Genomic DNA, 19,137 nt, shown 5'->3' with positions numbered 1-19,137 from the left:
GGACGGCTGCTACTGAAAGACAGCTGGCAGTTCGGAGACATTTTTGCAACTGGAGAATTTTACTCAGGGTAGCACACCAGCAGGGAAGTTCAGGGAGGCCGCGTAGACGGCCTGCCACGTGTAACCTGAGCCCAGGTGTGACCTCTGCGTCAGGCCTGCTCCGGGCTCAGGGGCCCCTCCGTCAAATGCAGGTTGTACTTTCATCCACCCTCAGCTCTTTCCTGACCCAGCCTGGGGTCTGGAGCCGCTGTCAGCTCCACAGGACAATCAGGGAGGGGTCTGAAGAGACCGGCTCAGGCCACTCTCTGCTCAAGGTCAGTGGCGTGAGGCAGCCTCCCATGCTCGCTGCTGAAGGTACGGGATCCAGGTCATTCTCCTGTCATACACATCAATACAATGTCACCAAGAACATTCACGTTTGTTCACAAAGGGATTTTACGAGTCCAGAAATCTACCTGTGTGTGTTTACGTGGAATGATTTTACGAGTAAGATGTTGAACAGACGGGAAGAGCAATCTCAGGCCATTTGTGCCCGTGGAGTTGCGTATATCCCCTTAATGCTAATGTCCTTTGTTACGTTGGGGAACAGGCTGTTTACTAACAAGGGTCTCCATCATTTAACTGCTTTGTTTCAAAGTTGACACTTCCAGAATCAGTTGTCATACACTGAGTTCAGATGTCCTGTTTGACTATTCTCTACCCAAATCTAATTTGTAAGCCACTTTTCATCCATTTACTCAGTGAATGTGAAACAGAACCTATATGTTTACTTGTGGCTTCAAGCTGATTTTGACTTGTACACCAGACAGACTCTGAGCTAGTTTAATCTAGGAAATTGGAACATTAAATATATTCTTTATGCATGGAAGTTTATGAAAAATATCCTGTACACAACACAGACACACACAAGGTAGGTCAGGATGCTCTCCTTTTAAATCCAGATGCACAAGAAGAGTATTTACGTATGAAGAGAAGGTTTAGAACATTCAGATTTAGTTCCTGGGTTTCACTGAGTGAAGGATAGGCTTCATTTTCACTGCAAAATATCGATTTGAATATGACTATATACTCTGTGCTCACTGGATATACCTTTTTGCCTGTGTTGTGTGTGCAGAGGTTGTGTACATACAGTTGTGTATATAGGAGTGTGTTTATGGATACTGTACACACAGAAGTTGTGTATGCAGGTGTGTACATAGGTATTGTGTAAGCAGGTGTTGTGTATATAGGTATTGTGCAGGCAGGGGTTGTGTATGTACAGCACTCAGGCTTTCTATTGCTGTATTTGATTTTTTAAAATAGAATTTAAAATTTCTTCACCTCTAATATTAATTAATTATAGTTGTTGAATTTTTTTACCTTGTGCAACAATTAATATTTACTTTGGAGTGAGTGTGTATTATTTAGGTATCTGAACAATGAAGATGTTGAATGTCTGAGTTGGTTGAACGATCTCTAAAGGTTTCTTCAACCATCCAATCAGATAATTGGAGGCTACTTAAGCAAAGGCTACTTAAGCACAGTTGTATATAAGCATGTGTATACATAAATACATGTGTTTACCTACATGCAAATACATTCCCACAAATACACATTCACAGTCACACACTCACACACATTATGATGTTATGAGCTGGCTTCATGCTCAGCACCTCTGCGAAAACCAGAAGCACAGAGTTCCCCCTCCCCCTGCCCCGAGACTTCCATCTTGCTCCATGTGGCAGCACTCACAGGCACTGGGGACGTTCTCCAGATGTTTGCTCAGGAATCCCCGGGAGACAATGAGCCCCTGTTTCCCAGGGATCTGCGTGTTTGCCTCCACAGGAGGGCGGTGGGTCCTCAGCAAGAGCACCTGGATGAATACCAACGGTTCTGGGTCCAGGTCTGGCTCCTCACTGTCCAGCTCTCGGAAGGAGATGCTTGCCTCGGGGTCCCCCTTCCCTCCTCCAGAAACAAAGAGGACCTTTACTTAACCTCTCAGGAAGGCAGGCAGAGGACTGATTCTGCGGAGAAAAAGCCTCCGTGGTCGGGCAGGGAGGAAGGGAACCCGCCTCAGAATATCGAAGTTCACACCACCTTTAGCTAGAAATGGGGGTCTTTGCCAGGTGGGAAAGAGGTTGAGTGAAATAAAATCCACATCGGTTACATCATCAGATCAGTTGGGAACACTCATGACAAAATAATTAAGAAAAAGTATTCCAGGCATTATCTCATCAAGCCTAAGGTCAGCTGGATTCGAGTACTTCTCATCCAATACAGACTTTATGGTTTATATACTAGAGGTATCACGGTGACAAAGATGTAACATGAATTTTCTGGCCCTTATTGAGGTGGAGAAGATGTTTCTTGGAAGAGGATGTTGATGAACCCACAGTGTGTTTAGGTTTGGGAAATGTCTCTAAAGGTAAACAGAACAGAACTTCTGTCTGTTTCTGGCAGAGCTGTGTCCCCACCACAGACACACACAGAGGGAGATCACATGGGACCCAGGGTGTGGCCTTGGGGGCGACCCTGCTGACATCTTGACTCCCATCTCCGGCTTCTAGGACAGAGAGAGAATAAATTTCCACTGTGGTGTTTGTTATACAGCCCTAGCCAACTAATATACTGTCTATCCAGATTTTTTTGTACAGTTAACTTAGTCTAATAAGTACCCAAAACCCTCTCTATTCTAAATTTTGTCCTAAAAGTTCATTTACAGGTCACCTAAATATGACAATGTTTTGCTAATCTCTGAGTGAATGTGTGTGTGTATATATATATATATGCACATATATATATGTGAAATATACACGAAATATATATATCTTACAATCTACAGTTCAAATATTGTTCCATTTTATAAGGAAATGGTGTAGCAGAGAGGAATTTCTGGAATCGAACAGTGTAGGTGCTCAATAAATATTAGTGACTAATTTTAGTTCTTATTGTCTAAGGGCCACATGGGCAGTGGGTTGAACGGCCTCAGCATGGCTGGTTTACATGTGGTGAACCAAGACAATCTTGTTGAAAACTGAATACCAGAGTCTCAACTAAATGAATCTTTCACGGTTTGCCCGCTCTTGTGTTTTGCTAACCTTTTGAGTGAGGCTGACATTCTGTAAAATAGACACATCCAACCTTATGAACATCTAGTTCTATACTTTCCCTGGGATGTGGGTAAACTCAACATCCCCCCACTCCCAGAACAGGGGGTCCAGTGGTGTCACATACGGGGTGTTGCACACCAAGTAACTATTTTATTATGAAGACTTACAAATGGGAGGTAGCATTCAATCCAGTATATGGTTTCAATTTTTAACAACGTGCATTTTTCATTGTCTTCCTGATGTTCAAGTTTGGAGACTTCCCTAAGCATCATTATAGACAAATACCAAGACCCACTGGAGCAGCCAGCATCACTGCAGCCACAAGAGCAGACCAGGCAAGTCGTGCTCTGAAGAGTTTTATCTCCCGGCGCTGCACCCTGGTCACCCACTTAATTCACGTGTGTGAGATGGAGACAAAGATGGATGGATGGATGGAGAGACAGATTGCTCCAAGGCCGTCTCAGGTAAGAGAGAAGAAAGACCAGGAAATGTGCCATCTACACAGATACGAGGGACGAGTCCAGTGATTTGTCTTTCCCACAGGGTGTCCTGAGTCCACAGCCCTGAGTGGACCCAGTGGTGGGATGGCCTCCCATGACCACTGGGATGAGCCCTGTGCCCTACTTTGTACCACCTCCAGGTGGAGAGATGCCAGCCAGCCCGCAGGTGAGACGCATGCTTTACTCACGTGCTAGACTTCTGATCTGCATAGACGCATACAAGTTCTGCCCTCAGCCACGAGGACAGAGTGGACCTCTGGGCAACGAGAAGCAGGGTGGAAGCGGAGCGTGGGGCAGTGCTTGGGCCTGTCTTGGAGGAGGCGTTGGGGGCTGGCTGCAGTAGGAAGGACTCAGGGACAGATGTGCACTCCCGAGGCGGGTTGGCGGGGGACACCCCAGAGCCCAGGCTAAAGGCATAGGGTGGAGAGGCCAAGAACGCCTCAGGGTCAAGGGTGTGTGGGCAACAGTGTCGCTAAGATGCACCCTGGGCATTCTCTGGGTCCGAGGGTGGCTCCTCATCCCATCTACACAAACACTCTTGAGCATGCAGACCGGTGGGGAGGGGTGGGGATCTGGCTTGGCAAAGGGCAGCAGGGTGCTGCCCAGCTTCCTGAGGGAGTGGACCAGCTCTTTAGCATGGACAACACGGCCATGTTGAGATGTGCTTTCTGACTCAGAACATTTCCCAGAACTTCTGGACTGCTTAATCCCTGACGTTTAGTGCAGTGCAGACACAAAGACGTCCCATGAACGTCTGTTGAATGAGCACACTCAACATTCCACAGCAATGACTCGAAAATAAGTCAGCAGGTGCTCTTTATAAGTGAATTCAGCAACAACCATTGGTTGATGGTGTACAGTGAGAGAGCCTGTGTGCTAATTTCTGGGAACACACCGAGTGTACCTGGCTCCCATCCTCCAAGGACCATCTTTCACACAGACCAACACCCACCAATCAAACCTGCATACAATTAATGAAACAAGAAGGGGAGAAGCCATGTCCTTCCGGAGAGGTCATCACACCAGGTGACTTGTGAAATCACCAGTAACCCCTCACCCAGTTCCTCTTGTGGTTTGTAAACTGTAGCAGTCTCTGCACAGCTTACCATCTGCACCCAGTCTCCTTAGAAAAGCTTCCCTCTTACTATATTCTGATTATTGCTTTAAGCAACTTTATTTCAAAAATGAAATCAACGTTCTCAGTGGATTTTAACTGAGCAGCTAATATGTTTTGACATTGCAGAGGGGATAAAAATGCTCGACCTACAGAAGTTTGCATTTTAGTCATTTAATTTTTATATATGTAGTTTCACCTGAAATGATAAAAGAATTTCAATTTTGTAAAATATATGATAAAAGTGGGCATTGAAACTCCCATAGGACCTAAAACTGTGTTGGGTCACAGAGTCTGTTTTCATTTCCTATGATTGTCCATTTGTGTATCTGTTCCGCAAATTCAGTATAAACTCAGAGAAAAGGAGGACTCTGTCAACTTCTTTTCCCTTGTACCTTTGTAGTTCCAAGCCTTTGCCCAGCCCAGAGCAGGTGCCCAAGGCGACACAGCTGCAGGTGAATAAAGCTACTCGCACAGGTCGAAGCTAGCCCTTGTCTGAGTACACACGCCACGTCTAAGGCAAACTGCAAAGAGAGCAGAGCTGGGTCTCGTATCCCACACTTTCAATCCAGAGCCCGCTCTGTTGTGGAAGATACAGAAAATAAAGTGCAGGAACGTGAGCTCTGACCAGAGCACAGGAAGAAAGAGACCTGGAAGTTACTCTCTGGTTTCTCCCTCCCTTCTCCTCCTGTCAACAGCCCCACAACCTCCATGGTTTCTGTTTCTCGTGTTTTATGACATAAGAGGATAGATTAATTTTTATTAGATGCAATAACGAAAAGATTTATTTTACTTCTTTATGAAATTTTAAAATAAAAAGATGTTTTCCTCAATGCTAAATATCATGATCATAAACCAAGTTTATTTTTTCACTTTCAAGGAGTTCATCCTCTCAAGACTTTTTTCTACACTTGATTTTTTAAATGTTCATCTAAAAATGAGTATGTTAGACTTCTGCTAGTCCAGACAGCTGATGGACAATCTTTTAATATTTCAATATTCCTTATTTCAATAAATATTTACATATATCTTAAATCTTGAATCTGTCATCTGTATATATTGTTTGCATATATTAGTAGCCTACGGAAAGTGCAATTTTTAATAACTTGAATTCTATTCATTATCTACATACAAAAGCCCCAAATAAATTTAACTCCCCTAAAAGGTGATAACAATGAAATATGAACTGCTCATTTTTTAGATCTAGAGTGAGTAACCTTCTTATCCTAACTGCTTAGGGAGAGAAGATCCCCCCAATTTCCACCAGCCCCGAGCAGATCCCTGTCTCCAGTTCTGGGAGGGGCTGGTGCGGGGACACGCGCGCTGCCCCCAGAGCCACCGTCAGGGGGACAGCATTTGTTCTGTTCAGTATCCTTCAAGGATACTTCATTCCCTGTCTGACTGTGTCAGAGCTTTTAAAAAGCTACTATTTATCCTCGGGATATATCAATGATTTCGATTTCAAATTCACTTCTTCCTCAGAAAGGAAATTAGCAGCACGGACTCATCTGAATTAAAAAAAAAAATTCTCTTTTAACTGTATGTTTTGAATGAAAAAGTCACTTTCTGTTAGAATTCTGTTAGAATTCAGAAGGTCCTTTACAAAGTTTCATCCATGGTATGAATATTTAGAGTTGAAACACAAACAGAGCATCTTTACGTCTGTGGTTAAAGCGGGCCTTCCGTGTTTTTACTCAGCTAAGGGATAGGAGAAGGTATGATGCTTAATATTGTTTTGCGCAACACCCAGATTAAAACAAAAATCTTTTAAAGTTGTATACAACAGGCGGTACCCGAGCTTGTGCACCTTCCGTGGTCTGACGGGGACAGTGTTTCCTGTGAGGACACGGGCTCCGCAGCCGCCAGCCAAATGCAGAAGGAGCATCTGCTCTGGACAGGGACGAGCGGACACAGCCAGGCTTGCGGGGAGGAGGCCAGGGTCTGCTTTGCTGACGTGTCCGTCATGTTCATTATACTGGACTTTTCCAAGAGCAATTAAACTTTTAGGAAACATTGCATTAATTCTAAAGAGAGGCCATCTGTGTACTTCTGATGGACTTAGGCTGATAAAGTCATTTTTAAATCAATTATTGGTGTTCTAGGAGCGTGCTGTGAGCTACTTTATCACGATTCCCAAGTCCTGCTTCTGAGAAACGGAGCCGCCCCACTTTCTATTTGATTTTAACACAGAGAGGATTTGACTTGGGCTCCAGTTTCCAAGAACTGGGTCCCCTCTGTCCCGCTTTTGTGCCATATTTGAGAAATCACGTAAGACATCACACAGTGATGAGGCAGGTCTTCTATCAGCGGAAGGAAACAAGAATTAGAGATTGCATCTCAAATAAATGGAGCAGTAAAGATTAATTAAACCTGTGAAAGTCTGCAAAGCACATCCTGGCTGAGGCATTTAAAGGAACACTTTCTATTGTGTGCGACCCCCTGGAAGCCCTGAGCTAGCATTTGGGTGGCAGAGTCACGTCTGTAGAGCAGAGATTCCAGAAAGGAGGATTTGCTAATGCATTCTGAGCAATGTTCGCTGTGTTTATCATCCGAATGGTGACACTGCCTCAGAAAGAAGCCTCGACCTCTTTTGTGGGAGACCTCAGCGGGCACCTGTATAAAGTGCTTGGTGGAAGGGATGGAACCAGATTGTAGCTGAAGGGAGCAGGTCATCACAGTGGAGGGGCTAGCTGTCCTCGCCCACTTTCCGCCTACACCCCAGCTTTCCTCCTCAGTCAGGGGAGCTGTGGACGGCAGCGGGCGTGGACATGAGCTGGAACATCCCAGCCTGAGCCCCTCGCTGGGTCTCTTCAGGCTGGGGCTGTTCTGTCTGCCTCCTCTGCACCGAGGCAGCCCCATGGAGCCTCCTCCAGGCCCATAATTTTAAGTGAACTCAGCTTTAAAAAAAAGCTTTTAAAATTGCATCTCTTAGGGATTCAAAAAAAATGATCCTAAAATCCTAAAGTCACCTGAACGTTTGTAGGTCTCTTCCGTCTTTAATGCTACTCTTTATCATTATAAATGTCCCATTTATTGGACACTATTTCTTAATCAAGCATAAAATGCTTCTTTAGTATGAATATAAAATTTATATTCCACACTTGCTGTTTTTTGAGATTTAAATTTTTTTAACATTAACTTGATAATTTTCATAATTTAAACAAGATGATAGTGAACTTCTGTGTGTCTATTTTATGACACAAAAGGGACACTGACTAGCCACTTTCTTACCAGAAACCAGATACTGGTTGCAGTCATTTTCCATCCATGAAATAATAAAATGAATTATTTTCATACTTAAATTATTTCATACTTAATACCTGCAACTACAATAAAAGATGACTAAATATCCACAGTGTTTGGAGAGAACTTAGGCACTCAGATTAACTCTTTATTTTCAAATATTTATCACTTATTCTTCAGAAAAAAAAATCAGCTGTCTTTGCAAGCAGCCAAGTTTATTTTGGGGAAAATTACTGATAGCTTAAAAAGCAAACATTTCCACTTCTGGGTTGCTGTTTCTTGGATGGGATTCCTGGGAAAATGAATTCACTCACAAGTGTGTGGATGGACAAGAACGGCGCTCAGAGCCGCCTTTGCTGTGACTGTTGAAACAAGGTCAGGAAACCAGGCAACAGCCCCTGTCCCCTACTCCTTCTAAATAAAATAAACAAGAAAGTAAAATTTTAATCACCCAAGAGAGGTGTTTGGAACCGAGGTACAAACATAACGCAAGTATAAGAGGCTAGGTTTTAAATTTCTCAGCATGCCCTCCTCTTTCTGTTTCCTGATCCCACAGGCAGAGACCAAATTCACGAGTGGATCAAGAATTAAGCAAGATGTTTCCCGTCTTTTTGAAAGTAATGTTCTTTTATTTGACAGTGATATGTTCTTAAGGGAATTATAATGCATTATTAGCGAGGAATAAACAATTCTCTTTGCATAATCCTGTATGTCACAGCATGTATTTCTGCATTTCAGTGCAGGAGAACCATTTAACTGAACAGACAGGGGTTAATTTGGCTTCAGTGTTCACAGCGACTCGACAGCCTGAGTGGGTCTTGGCCGCGCTCAGGCAGCGTGTGGCTGTGTGGCTCTTCTTGTGATGTATACGCTCGGGGAAAGGCCAACATTCAGTAGTCTGAATATTTTGCGAAGGACCTTGTGCTTTCCATATTTCACGTGGGCACTCACCTTTCTTTCCTTTTTTTTTCCAGTTTAGAAATGGCTAAAATAAGTACCTTTAAAATCTCACCTATTATGTGAAAATTTATCCTTTTAGAAATCTTGTTCGCTAGTAATTAAGAGCTCCATTTACTGATGCAGCATTCAGAGATAATATTTTTAAATGATAAAGATCCGCGGTATTATTTTTGGTTTTAGGAGTTGTTCAAAACTATCCACAGTACAAAACCAATGACTTTCATTTTCTAGCATTTTAGAAAAAGAAGCAGGCAGACATAAAAAATGCTCAGGATTTTCAGCTGTCTTCACTGTATGTATACACACACATGTGTGCATGTGTATACATGCACACACACAACCACAGACATCTACGGTTTTTAAATTGAACACTGAATGCTTTCAGGGCAGAAGTTGTCTCTCCACGCCTCAAGAAAAGAAAGCTGCAGTTTCCTTATTCTGCCTATCCTTACGTGATGCCCCTCTGGGGCAGCAGTTCTCCAACAACCCAATCACCACTGTTTAGCGATGGATACATGAGCCTCATATTTTTATTCTAAATTCAAGTTCACTCATCATATCTAATGCCCTTGAAGCAATCTCAAATTACTGCTATTACACGGGTCACTAGAAACCAGACGTACTAATACAAATTTTAAAAAGAGAAAGGAAGAAAAAGCCCTTACACAATTAGAGGGCGAACAGTTCCGTCAGTTTAATTTCATCACTAAATCCAGCCCTTGATCCAGAGCTGTGGGCCAGCGAGGCTAGTGCGTGCAGGGATGCTTGGCTGCGACGCAGGAGGCAGGCAGTCCCACCAGGTAGGATGAGCCCACCGGCCTCTGCCACCTTCATCTGTGGCCCATGTTTCTATTTCATCAGCTTTTCATGGAATGCCATTTCACAACAAGCCTGCATCTCCACCCATATGCTCTCCTTATCCTGCTCCTTTGGCCAACTTTCTCCCGCATTTCCCCAAGTTCATGACTGGCTGCTCCTGCCTCCTCCTGATTCATCAGCTTACTTACTTCTGCAGAGCTACCCCTCAATTTTCTAGAACTCTGGGTAAGGGATTTCCTTGGAATAATACGTGAAATTCAAGCATTAACTTAGCTTGCTGTCAAATGCCTCAGAAAAGACAGGTGGTGTGTTGATGCCGCGTTCAGCTGGATCTACTTACCAAGGATTGTTTCTACAGCATTTCAAATAGTTCTCCAAAGTTCCCCCTCTCTGTGTTAGTGACTGATGCACTTCACTTAAAACCCTGTCTTCCTATTTACCTCCTGGAACCAACTGAATTTGTATTGGTTCTCAATCCATTTCCTAATATATTTGTATTAAAGAGCAATCTTTTTTTTTTTTTAATTTCCAGAGACTTCAATTGTTTTATACACTGTATGTATTCATGGGTAAAATGTTAAAAATATTTTACTTACAAAATGCATTTCATGACAATACACAGTTTCTTTTTGGGAAATTACTCTCACCAAAGAAAGCTCACCAAGAGATCAAAAGAGAATACATATACTATTTTAATAATTAAAAATACACCTATGCAGTTCCTCAGGCATATTTCCCTGGAGGTGTCCATGGTTCAGGGAGCTGATACATGTAAGCGACTTATTTTATCTGACTTATGCTATCTGTTCTGATGGTGCTGCCTTTTGTGCTTCCTGCTTGAGCTGATACTAATTTAAGAAACCTTCCACCTTTGCCTTTACTACTCAGGGTTAAAATATGCACCTTTTACAACCTTTTACAATATCCACACCTTCAGTTCTTTTGTAACATGTGCAGGCATGACTTTAAGACCAGCATGAACAGGCTGCGTGCAGACCTGCACACAGTCTCACTCGGGACTGGAAGGCCCAGCACGGCCTCCAGGATTCTCCACGAGGAACTGGCTAAGAGGGTGCTCCATGTGGGAGGCAAAAGGCAAGTCTCCTAAACTACACGTGCGGTCAGGATTTCCGGGAAGTCTCTGCACGAGACAAAAGCAGAAGCTGATGGGGCTCACATGTGACAGGGGAAGGATCCGTCCTTAACCACAGTGTGGGTGTACATGTTACCGAGCAGATGACCGTCCTGAACCACAGTGTGCAAGTGAGATGGTAACACTGTCCTTCGCTCAGCTTTTCAAAAAACTGCCTTTCTTTTTTGCATAAAAAGTCAAAATTTGACATTTATTGTTTGTACAGAAAATGTAAAAGATCCATAAACAATTTATAAGATAAAGTCCCAACTAAAAAATAACACAGAGAGAAAAATGCAAAAAGGGATGGCACTGGGTCCTAATGAAATAACAGGAGGATTGGGGGTGGGGAGGCTTGCTTAGTGTCTTTTTAAAAGTTTACCTGAGAGACAAATGCAGGTCATGCCTAGTTAATACCTGAAGTCATATTTTGAGACTAAGTTTTTTTTTTTTTTTACTTTTAATGATACAGACTGCTTTCTGTGTGGTATCATGACTAAAAAATATCTCCTACAGGAAAAAAAATTTCATTTCCAAGGCTCTGAATCCTATGTAATAATAAATGGGAGTATTGTGTCAATTCCACACTTATACTATAGCTACAGAGCTTTTATTTCAGATCCTATAGATTATTCTGACAATGAAAAGCATAAGGGGGGTTCAGGATGGGGAACACGTGTACACCCGTGGCAGATTCATGCTGATGTATGGCAAAACCAACACAATATTGTAAAGTAATTAGCCTCCAATTAAAATAAATAAATTTAAATAAAAAAAAAAAGAATAAAGGGCAATTTAACAGTCAAAAAAAAAAAAAAAAAAGAAAGAAAGAAATCTCAGGAAAGCCACGTTTAGAGAATTTGTATAGAAGCCAGTAGCATTTTGGTTAGCAGCTCTGGGAAACTAAAAGTTATGATGCAAACAAAATAATTCTTGTTTGTGAGAATAGGTGGAAATATGCTTATCACTGGCAAAAAATGTACATTTACTTTAATTTATTCATTTACACAGAAAAAGAACTCTTTCTGTGTACTCATAATCACTGGCTTTACTTAGTATTCTATAGAGCCTTATCAAAATTCCTTAACAGCCACCCATACACACATGGGCTTTAAATTGTGACAGATACAGAGTTTTATTATTAGATAAGCTTAAAAGTTGAGGCTATTCTATTCTATTTCTGCTGTTAAAACTCATGAATATTAGAACATAATTTAAATTCACCACTGTCCTGATAGAAGAGGGGAAAAAAGCATCTGTAATAATTAGGAATTATATACAGACTCATCTATTCCCAGGAAAATGCAAATAAAGAGCTCTGTAATTGTTGTTTTCTTTTCATTGACCACACACACCTATGCTGCTAACTTTTCCCTAAGAAGTGAACACTTAGAGGTTTGATTTGACTCATCCACCATGATAAGCTATTGGCAGATGACATAAGAAACTTCGCCCCACAGATAAATTTGCAAGTAACCAGAATTAGTACACACATTCTGAATACCTTTTCCTACTTCATTTTTGGCTATAAAAATTAAGAGACTTGGTATATTCAAAATAAAGCATATAAATATTTCACGTAAAATTTTATTTTGAATTGTCATAGTTTATAGCCAATGAAGTCCTCCTTCAGATTTCTTGCTTTCCTTTCTGAAAATGAATCCCTTCTAAGCTAACATGACTGCCTTTAAATTAAAGGTACAAAAAATGAATTTGGAGAAATACATGAGTGTTCATCAGCTTCTATTTTCTTTCTATAGGTTTTGCTTTGTTGTAAAATATTGTTTGATACTTTTCCATTTTAATATTTAAATATACTAAATAAAAATACTGGAACACATGAACACTTGAAGCGTAAAAGGCAATGTTTCTTTTTCATTACTTTTAAAATTTATACTCATTAAATTCTGTGATTTTTTTTTTCAATATCATTGTCACTTTCTGTTAGCATTATTTTTGGAAGACATTGACCAGATCTGTTTCGGAGTAAAATTTTCAGGGAACAAAGTGAGTAGCCAGCATTCTTTGCAGCAGCTCAAGAGTTAAGCCAGAATTACAGAATCACCCCCCACACCAAGGCTCTGAAGCCCTCCTAGAAGCTGTCACCTAGCTCCCTGCCACCCTGACATGTAATCATAATGAATGGCTGTATGTCTTGGCATTTATTCCTTCAAACCTTCTGGTTAATTTCTACTACAGGAAGAAGTCGGGAAGGGCTCAGGACCGTTTGGAAGTAGTTAGGAGGAGATGGAGCAGAAACTTATCTTAGGCCTCGGCAAGGATGAAGATTCTTGGGGAAGGAGGTACATGTTCAACCACAACTAACTCCGCATCTTCCAGCAGAGAAACCGGGAAACCTGACACACGATGCTTGTGTCTTTCCCCCTGTTCTTTAGGGCTCTTTGGTCACTTAAAAAACCCCAACACATTTCAAATAATAACTGAACTTTCTCCTGCAGGCTCATGATAAGGGGCGGCTGACGTAAGTTACTCTCTGGGCAAGAGGCGGCCGCACCGAGGGGGCTCCGGCCACCCTCCAGGGACAGACACCGGCGGGACGGCGCCCAGGGCCGTCCTCCTGGTGGAGCAGCGGGCGGCTGCGCCCTGCCCCCGAGGGGACCCTGGGCTGCCCACCTGACGACTAACTTCGGGGGCTCGTTTGTCTCCCAGAACCTGGGGAGCCAGGCTCAAACCTGACACCAGACACTTCCTCTCCCCTCCTGGTTCGCAGCTTTCCTCATCTCTAACGAGCTGCGATGCTTGTTTCTCTTTTCATGCATTAATTTCTGCTTTTTTCCCCCGGACGAACCCCGTTCTCGCTGCAGGTCCCCGTGTTTACAAAACAGCCGACACCGCTCGGAATAGAAACTGTCACCCAGCGTGGGGAGGCGGTTGCCAGGGTTTTGCCCACTCCCGCCTCCAAGACAATTGGGATGGAGAAGCTGGCGCGAGGTCCGTTCCTCGTTCTTAGGGGCGCTTAGGGCTTAGGGGAGCGTTTCCTTGGGCACCGGCGTCTGTGCGCGACGGTCAGCAGCCGTGCCGGAGGCCGCGGAGGGCACCGCGTTCCGAGGGAGCCCCCGCTTGGTTGGCCACCCCCTCGGGCTTGCGGAAGCCTGGGCGTTCACGGAGGCACCTGAACTCTGGAGCGGGGCGCTCGGCGGGCCCCGGCCACGTCGCCCCAGCATCCCGAGGGAGGCCGCTAGAAGCGGGCAGGGCGCGCAGAAGCGACGCGCGTCGCAGGGAGTGCGCGAGAGGCGGCGCGGAAGCCGGTCCTTACCTTTCCGCTTGGCGCGCCTCCTCCTCCTCCGCTTGGACTTGCATTTGAGTTGACCGCTCAGCCCTCCGGACGCTCTGCTGGTCCCCAGGACCGATGCCATGGCAGCGGCCGGCGAGTGGACCCGGGCGGGAGTTCTCTCCAACACTCTCAGCTTTCCGGCTCCGGCCGCGGCCGCCGGGGACGCTCCTGCGGATCGGGGCCGGCTCACTTTTCGGGGCTGCGCTCTCGCACTCCTGGCGTCTCCTTTGGAGGCTGTCACCGTCTCCTTTGGCGGCTCCCTGTCACCTGCGTCCAGGCGGGCAGAGCCGGCGGTCTGAGCCCGCACCAAGCGCACAGGCCGGGACCGCGGAGCGCCCGCCGCCCCAGCCGCCCCGAATCTGGGCTCCGCGCGCAGGCTCTACTTTGGCACCTCTGCTAGTTGTTGGGCACCAGCCACTTTGAAGCCGATCACGCAGGGAGCCTGTCTATTTGCTGCTGCGAAGTCTAATTAGATCCAATCACGGCCGTCCGCCGGCTCTGACATCAGCGCTGCCAGCCCGTGCGCTCCTGTCAGCAAACTCAGCTCCGGTTTGGACGGCGGAGCTGCCCGGGGCGCTGGAAAGGGAAGGGGCCAGCCTGGGAGGGAGGGGGCGCGGGCCGAGCCGGCCTCCCTGCGAGAAGCCCGAGGGGGCAGCGGACTGAGGAGTCAGCCCAGCCCTGCTCCCGCCCGGCCGCACGGACAGGGCACTCGGCTCCCGCGCTCTCAGGCGCAGGGACCCCGCCTCTCACCAGTTTCTAACTAGTTAATCCATCGCACACCCGGGTGTCAAGGGGGAAATCTCTCTCTAAGAAATACCGAGCCCTCGCTTCCTCGGCCAGGGGCTAAGATTTGCAGTTCCCCGGGAGACAGCCTCTTAGGGGGATTCATTTTTCAGAACCCTCATGTTTGTTTGGTTTTCTCCTTCACATCCCTTGGCTGTTCCGTCTGCAAGGAAGAAATGCTGCATAAAGACGCGGGGGTTTGGTCGGAGCCTGATTTTTAAGGCAGGGATGTCAGTAGGTTGCTCTATTTAGGGAACAATGAAATGAAAGGCAGAGAGGGCTTTTATCTGATAGTTTTATCACCGAATGTAACATTCGGATGAAAGAAAGTAATATTCACCAGGAGGAAGATTGCAAATTGAACCAGGTTTGAACAATTTTTCTCAGGGTTATCTTGTTTTTTTTTTTTTTTTTTTCAAGACCATACTTATGGAACGTTAAAAATCTAACATAAGATTTAAGAAGGAAAATAATCCAGTCATCTTCATTGCATTTTGCATTTAAATCACATAGGCTGTTAATTATAACAGTAATGGTTTGGAAAAAAAAATCCACTCTAAAAGTCATTAGCGTTAACAGGATGATGCAGAAATGGCACACAAATATTTCTATTTCCTACTTTACATACACCCTTTTCAAGCTCCTCATGGACTTAGAAATTTCCAGATAATTTTCTTTATATGAGAAAAAAGTACTCCCTCTAGGGAACATTGGAAGCAATTGGGAGTTTGGATGTGCTGTTACTCGGGGGGCTAGGGGTCTTGGCTCAGCTCTCACTGACTGAAGGGAGAGGAGGGTGTCTGCATCCAAGACTAGCCCCGCTGCTCTGCCTCTGCTGAGTGGTGTAGACTAGCCTCAGTCTGCTCATCTGTGTAATGGGGATCACCACCTTTACTCCTGCTTGAGAATCTGTACAACAGCAACTGGCGACACTGATCACTTTGTGATTATCTGGTAAATCAGTGGGTAAAATTTTTTGAGAGAATGTGCACACATTCTTCCAGTTAGCCTCAGAAAAGGAGGGGCTTGTGTATTTCCCGCTTAGGCGTTTAAGTGTCTGGCTCATTTCAGGCTGATAAACGCAGTCACGCCAGGGTCCCTCTATGTGCCGGGTTCAATCATTTCCTGCTGCTGACCTCACAAGCCCACCTCTTCTGCTCTTTCTCATGAATCCTGGAGAAGTGCACCACCCGCCCACGTACTCTTTGTAGCATGAGAGATATTTGAGAGCATCAACTGTGTCTGGAAATGCAGCTGTAGGACTCCCCCTGTGGAAACTCGGAGTCAGTACCAACCCATACTTTCCCTGTGTAGCCTTTTGCAAAACACTAGTCCAGAAGCCAAGAGGAGATGCCTTGGGGAGAAATTCGAGCAAATGCACCTTCCAGCCTGGTTGCATTTACCAAGCCCCCCCTCACCTCCCGTCATCACAGATTCTTTCTGTGAAGCGTGGGTGCCCTGGCCCCCTGGTTGGAGAGTGGATGTGGTCACTGGGGACTACAGCTTCCAGCCCAAGAGGGCGGCGGTCAAGGCCACACACTTAAAACCTGGGTTTCAGCACTTAGTCCCGAATCCTTAGAATCCTTAGAATCCTGATTCAAAAGCTGGTCAAGATGAAAATCTTGGCCGATCTTTACCTTTCTGAAAGTTCTGGGGTATAATTTATGCAGACATTATTCTGCATAGACGGGGGCTAGTCTGTTTTTGTTTACTTGCGTAAGGTCATGCCCCGTTGGGAAGGCAGGACAAGCTCAGGCCTGGCAGCTCAGTGAATCTGTGTCTCTGGGGATGGAGGAGGCTTCTGAACCAGAGCTTGCCATCATATGCTCTGACACAGGATGCCTTAGACGAAGCTCCCTGCCTCCTGTCTGTTTCTAGTCACTTCAGCACAGCTTAGCGCTGGTGTTGCTGCACAGACGTGAAAACACAGAGGCTGGAAACACAGATGCTGGAAGAGCTGCAGGCACCCACGCCTCCCCCAGTCCATCAGGAGGCTCCGCTGGCCCATTTTCAGCCCATATGAGCCAAAACCAGGAGCTAGGAGTGGGGGTCCCAGCAGGTGGGGGGCTGCCTGGAAAGTCAGGTGCGGCCCCTGCATAGCCATCAAGTGGAAGCTGGACAAGGACAGGGGGCTGGGCAGGCCTGGAGGGGAGCAGGTCTTCACACTGAGGCAGGGCAGGGCCCCCGGGGTGTTCCCTGCACCCCAAGATCTCCAGTGCGGGTCTCCTCAGGACTGTAGGTGCGCAGTGCTTCTGGGTGGTGGTCTGGTCTGCTCCTCCTGAGGCCCTCAGAGCCGCAAGGGACCTGGGCCAGGTCTGTGGTTCGAGCGTTCCTGGAGCCGGCCTAGACCAGAAGTGTCGCTTGTCCCAGGCATGTTACTGAGTTCACACCGACTCTGGTGTGATTCTCACAGATCCTTCTTTTACTCTCAAGGAAGCTGAGGCTCAGAGTACTTGGGAAACATGCCGAAGTCATCGTGGTTAGAAGGGGGCTCCCGGGGGGATGGTTCCAATGTGGTTTTTACCATATTTCTCTGCTCACTTTCATTCTGGAGTTGGAGATTTGGTAGCTTTTGTGAACTTCTGCAAGCCTTCTTGAGGGATCTTATTGTCCTCGAGTCCCCCGAGGTCAGGGACCTTGTTGTCCTTGCATCCTCTGAGGTCAGGGAGGCTCAGGGTGCAGTGGAGGCAGAGCTGGCCGGCTAGAATGTTACAGAAGAACAGGTCTGTTTCTGCAGGTGAAGAGCCTGAGAGCGGCACATTCACACCAATAAGTCCTCCTGTGCCTCCACCCCCTGTGCACCCCTTTAGGCTCCTGGACTCAGCACCTGTGGTTGAGACCAACACATGGGTTCTCTCCTTACTTGATCACAACATCTGTACTTCCAGTTAAAAGTACAGTTAACTTGTTTCTCACAGGTTTCCCCAAGCAAGTAACTCCCACAGAAATGAACAGGACTTTTGTAGAATCCAAAGTTTAGTTCAGCTCCCCTTGCCTCCCCTGACAAGTTCCACCAGGCAGAAAAAAGCAGCAGAGTGTTCCCTGGACATATTTATGTCTGCCAACTCATGACCTCATCACAGACTGCACTAAATTATTACTTTTCACAAACAGAGAAATAGCACAAGAGGGCTTTTTCACTCTTTCATCTTCAGCCATTGTTCTTCAAATTAAATAACTCACATCAAGGAAACTGGGCCTGAGACCTGGAAGTGGAGGAGACGTGGGGATGACCTGTGCTGTGACCCACGCCCTACTCTTCGTTCTCGTCCAAGGGGTGGGAGCAGGGTGGCCAGCAGGGGAGGGCCTGAGGGGTCCAGCCTGGAGGAGGGCTCTGAGTGTGAGGCCGCCCTGGGCACGATGCTGCACCTACAGCCAGCTCTCCCTCTGTCCCTGCTCTCTCTCCCAGGCATGCCTGCAGTTTGGGAGAACACCAAATGCATCCTTACTGATTTCAAAGCAGATCTGCAAAAGATCTGCTTTTTTCAAGTTCCATGTTCTGTGATTACTAATTATTTCTATGTGAGCTCTGGGGACAAATAATTTTGGCTGAGTTTTCTTTCTTGGTCGATATCACAAATTTTAATTTACCAAAGTCTGTCTTCCAGCTGAAAATTACTTGAGTTCTGTATTGATGTTTAACGGAACATTACTCAGAAAATGCTGGTAAAGAGAAGGAAAGACCCTGAATTTGCTACCAACAGGCCAGATTCATGTTCTACTTCTCTGTGTGCTGTGCCCACTCCTGGGAAAGGCAGTGAACCCTCCCGAGCCTCGTCTGTAAAATGAGGAGAAAGACACCGCAGAGCTGCTGGGAACACTGAATTAGGAACAAGCAAGCTGAGTGCTTTGTAAAGGGATCCTGTTGCCTTACTCTCGTCTCTCCCCACACAGTGCCCTGATTTTAACCATAGACTTCCCAAGATGAGGACAATTGTCAAGCCAAAGTGGTCTCCGTGATGAAAGCACCCCTCCGGACTTCCCTGGTGGCTCAGTGGTAGAGAATCCGCCTACCAGTGCAAGAGACACGGGTTCAATTCCTGGTCCGGGGAGATCCCACATGCTGTGGAGCAACTAATAGTTCACAACTATGAGCCTGTGCTCTGGAGCCCGGGGCTGAAACTACTGAGCCTACGAACCACAAACCACGTGCTCTGTGACAAGAGAAACCACCGCAAGGAGAAGCCTGAGCACTGCAGTGA

The 19,137-nt window shown here is 45.7% G+C and overlaps 1 protein-coding gene across 2 annotated transcripts in view; it reads right to left on the bottom strand.

Annotated features, from left to right (window-relative positions):
* ADARB2 (adenosine deaminase RNA specific B2 (inactive)) overlaps nt 1–14,808 on the bottom strand; it is a 239,094-nt gene extending 224,286 nt beyond the window's left edge. The window contains exon 1 of one of the 2 annotated variants that reach the window (XM_070801117.1): nt 14,135–14,808. In XM_070801117.1, the coding sequence (XP_070657218.1) occupies nt 14,135–14,234 (100 nt within the window). In that variant the 5' untranslated portion in view covers nt 14,235–14,808. The remainder of the gene's footprint in view (nt 1–14,134) is intronic. The other variant, XM_070801116.1, reaches the window with a different exon arrangement.
* Nucleotides 14,809–19,137: the final 4,329 nt, after the last annotated feature.

Source organism: Bos indicus, chromosome 13 (assembly GCF_029378745.1).
Source record: "Bos indicus isolate NIAB-ARS_2022 breed Sahiwal x Tharparkar chromosome 13, NIAB-ARS_B.indTharparkar_mat_pri_1.0, whole genome shotgun sequence".
In the NCBI taxonomy this organism is placed as follows: domain Eukaryota; kingdom Metazoa; phylum Chordata; class Mammalia; order Artiodactyla; family Bovidae; genus Bos; species Bos indicus.
This window is presented reverse-complemented; position numbering and strand designations above follow the sequence as displayed.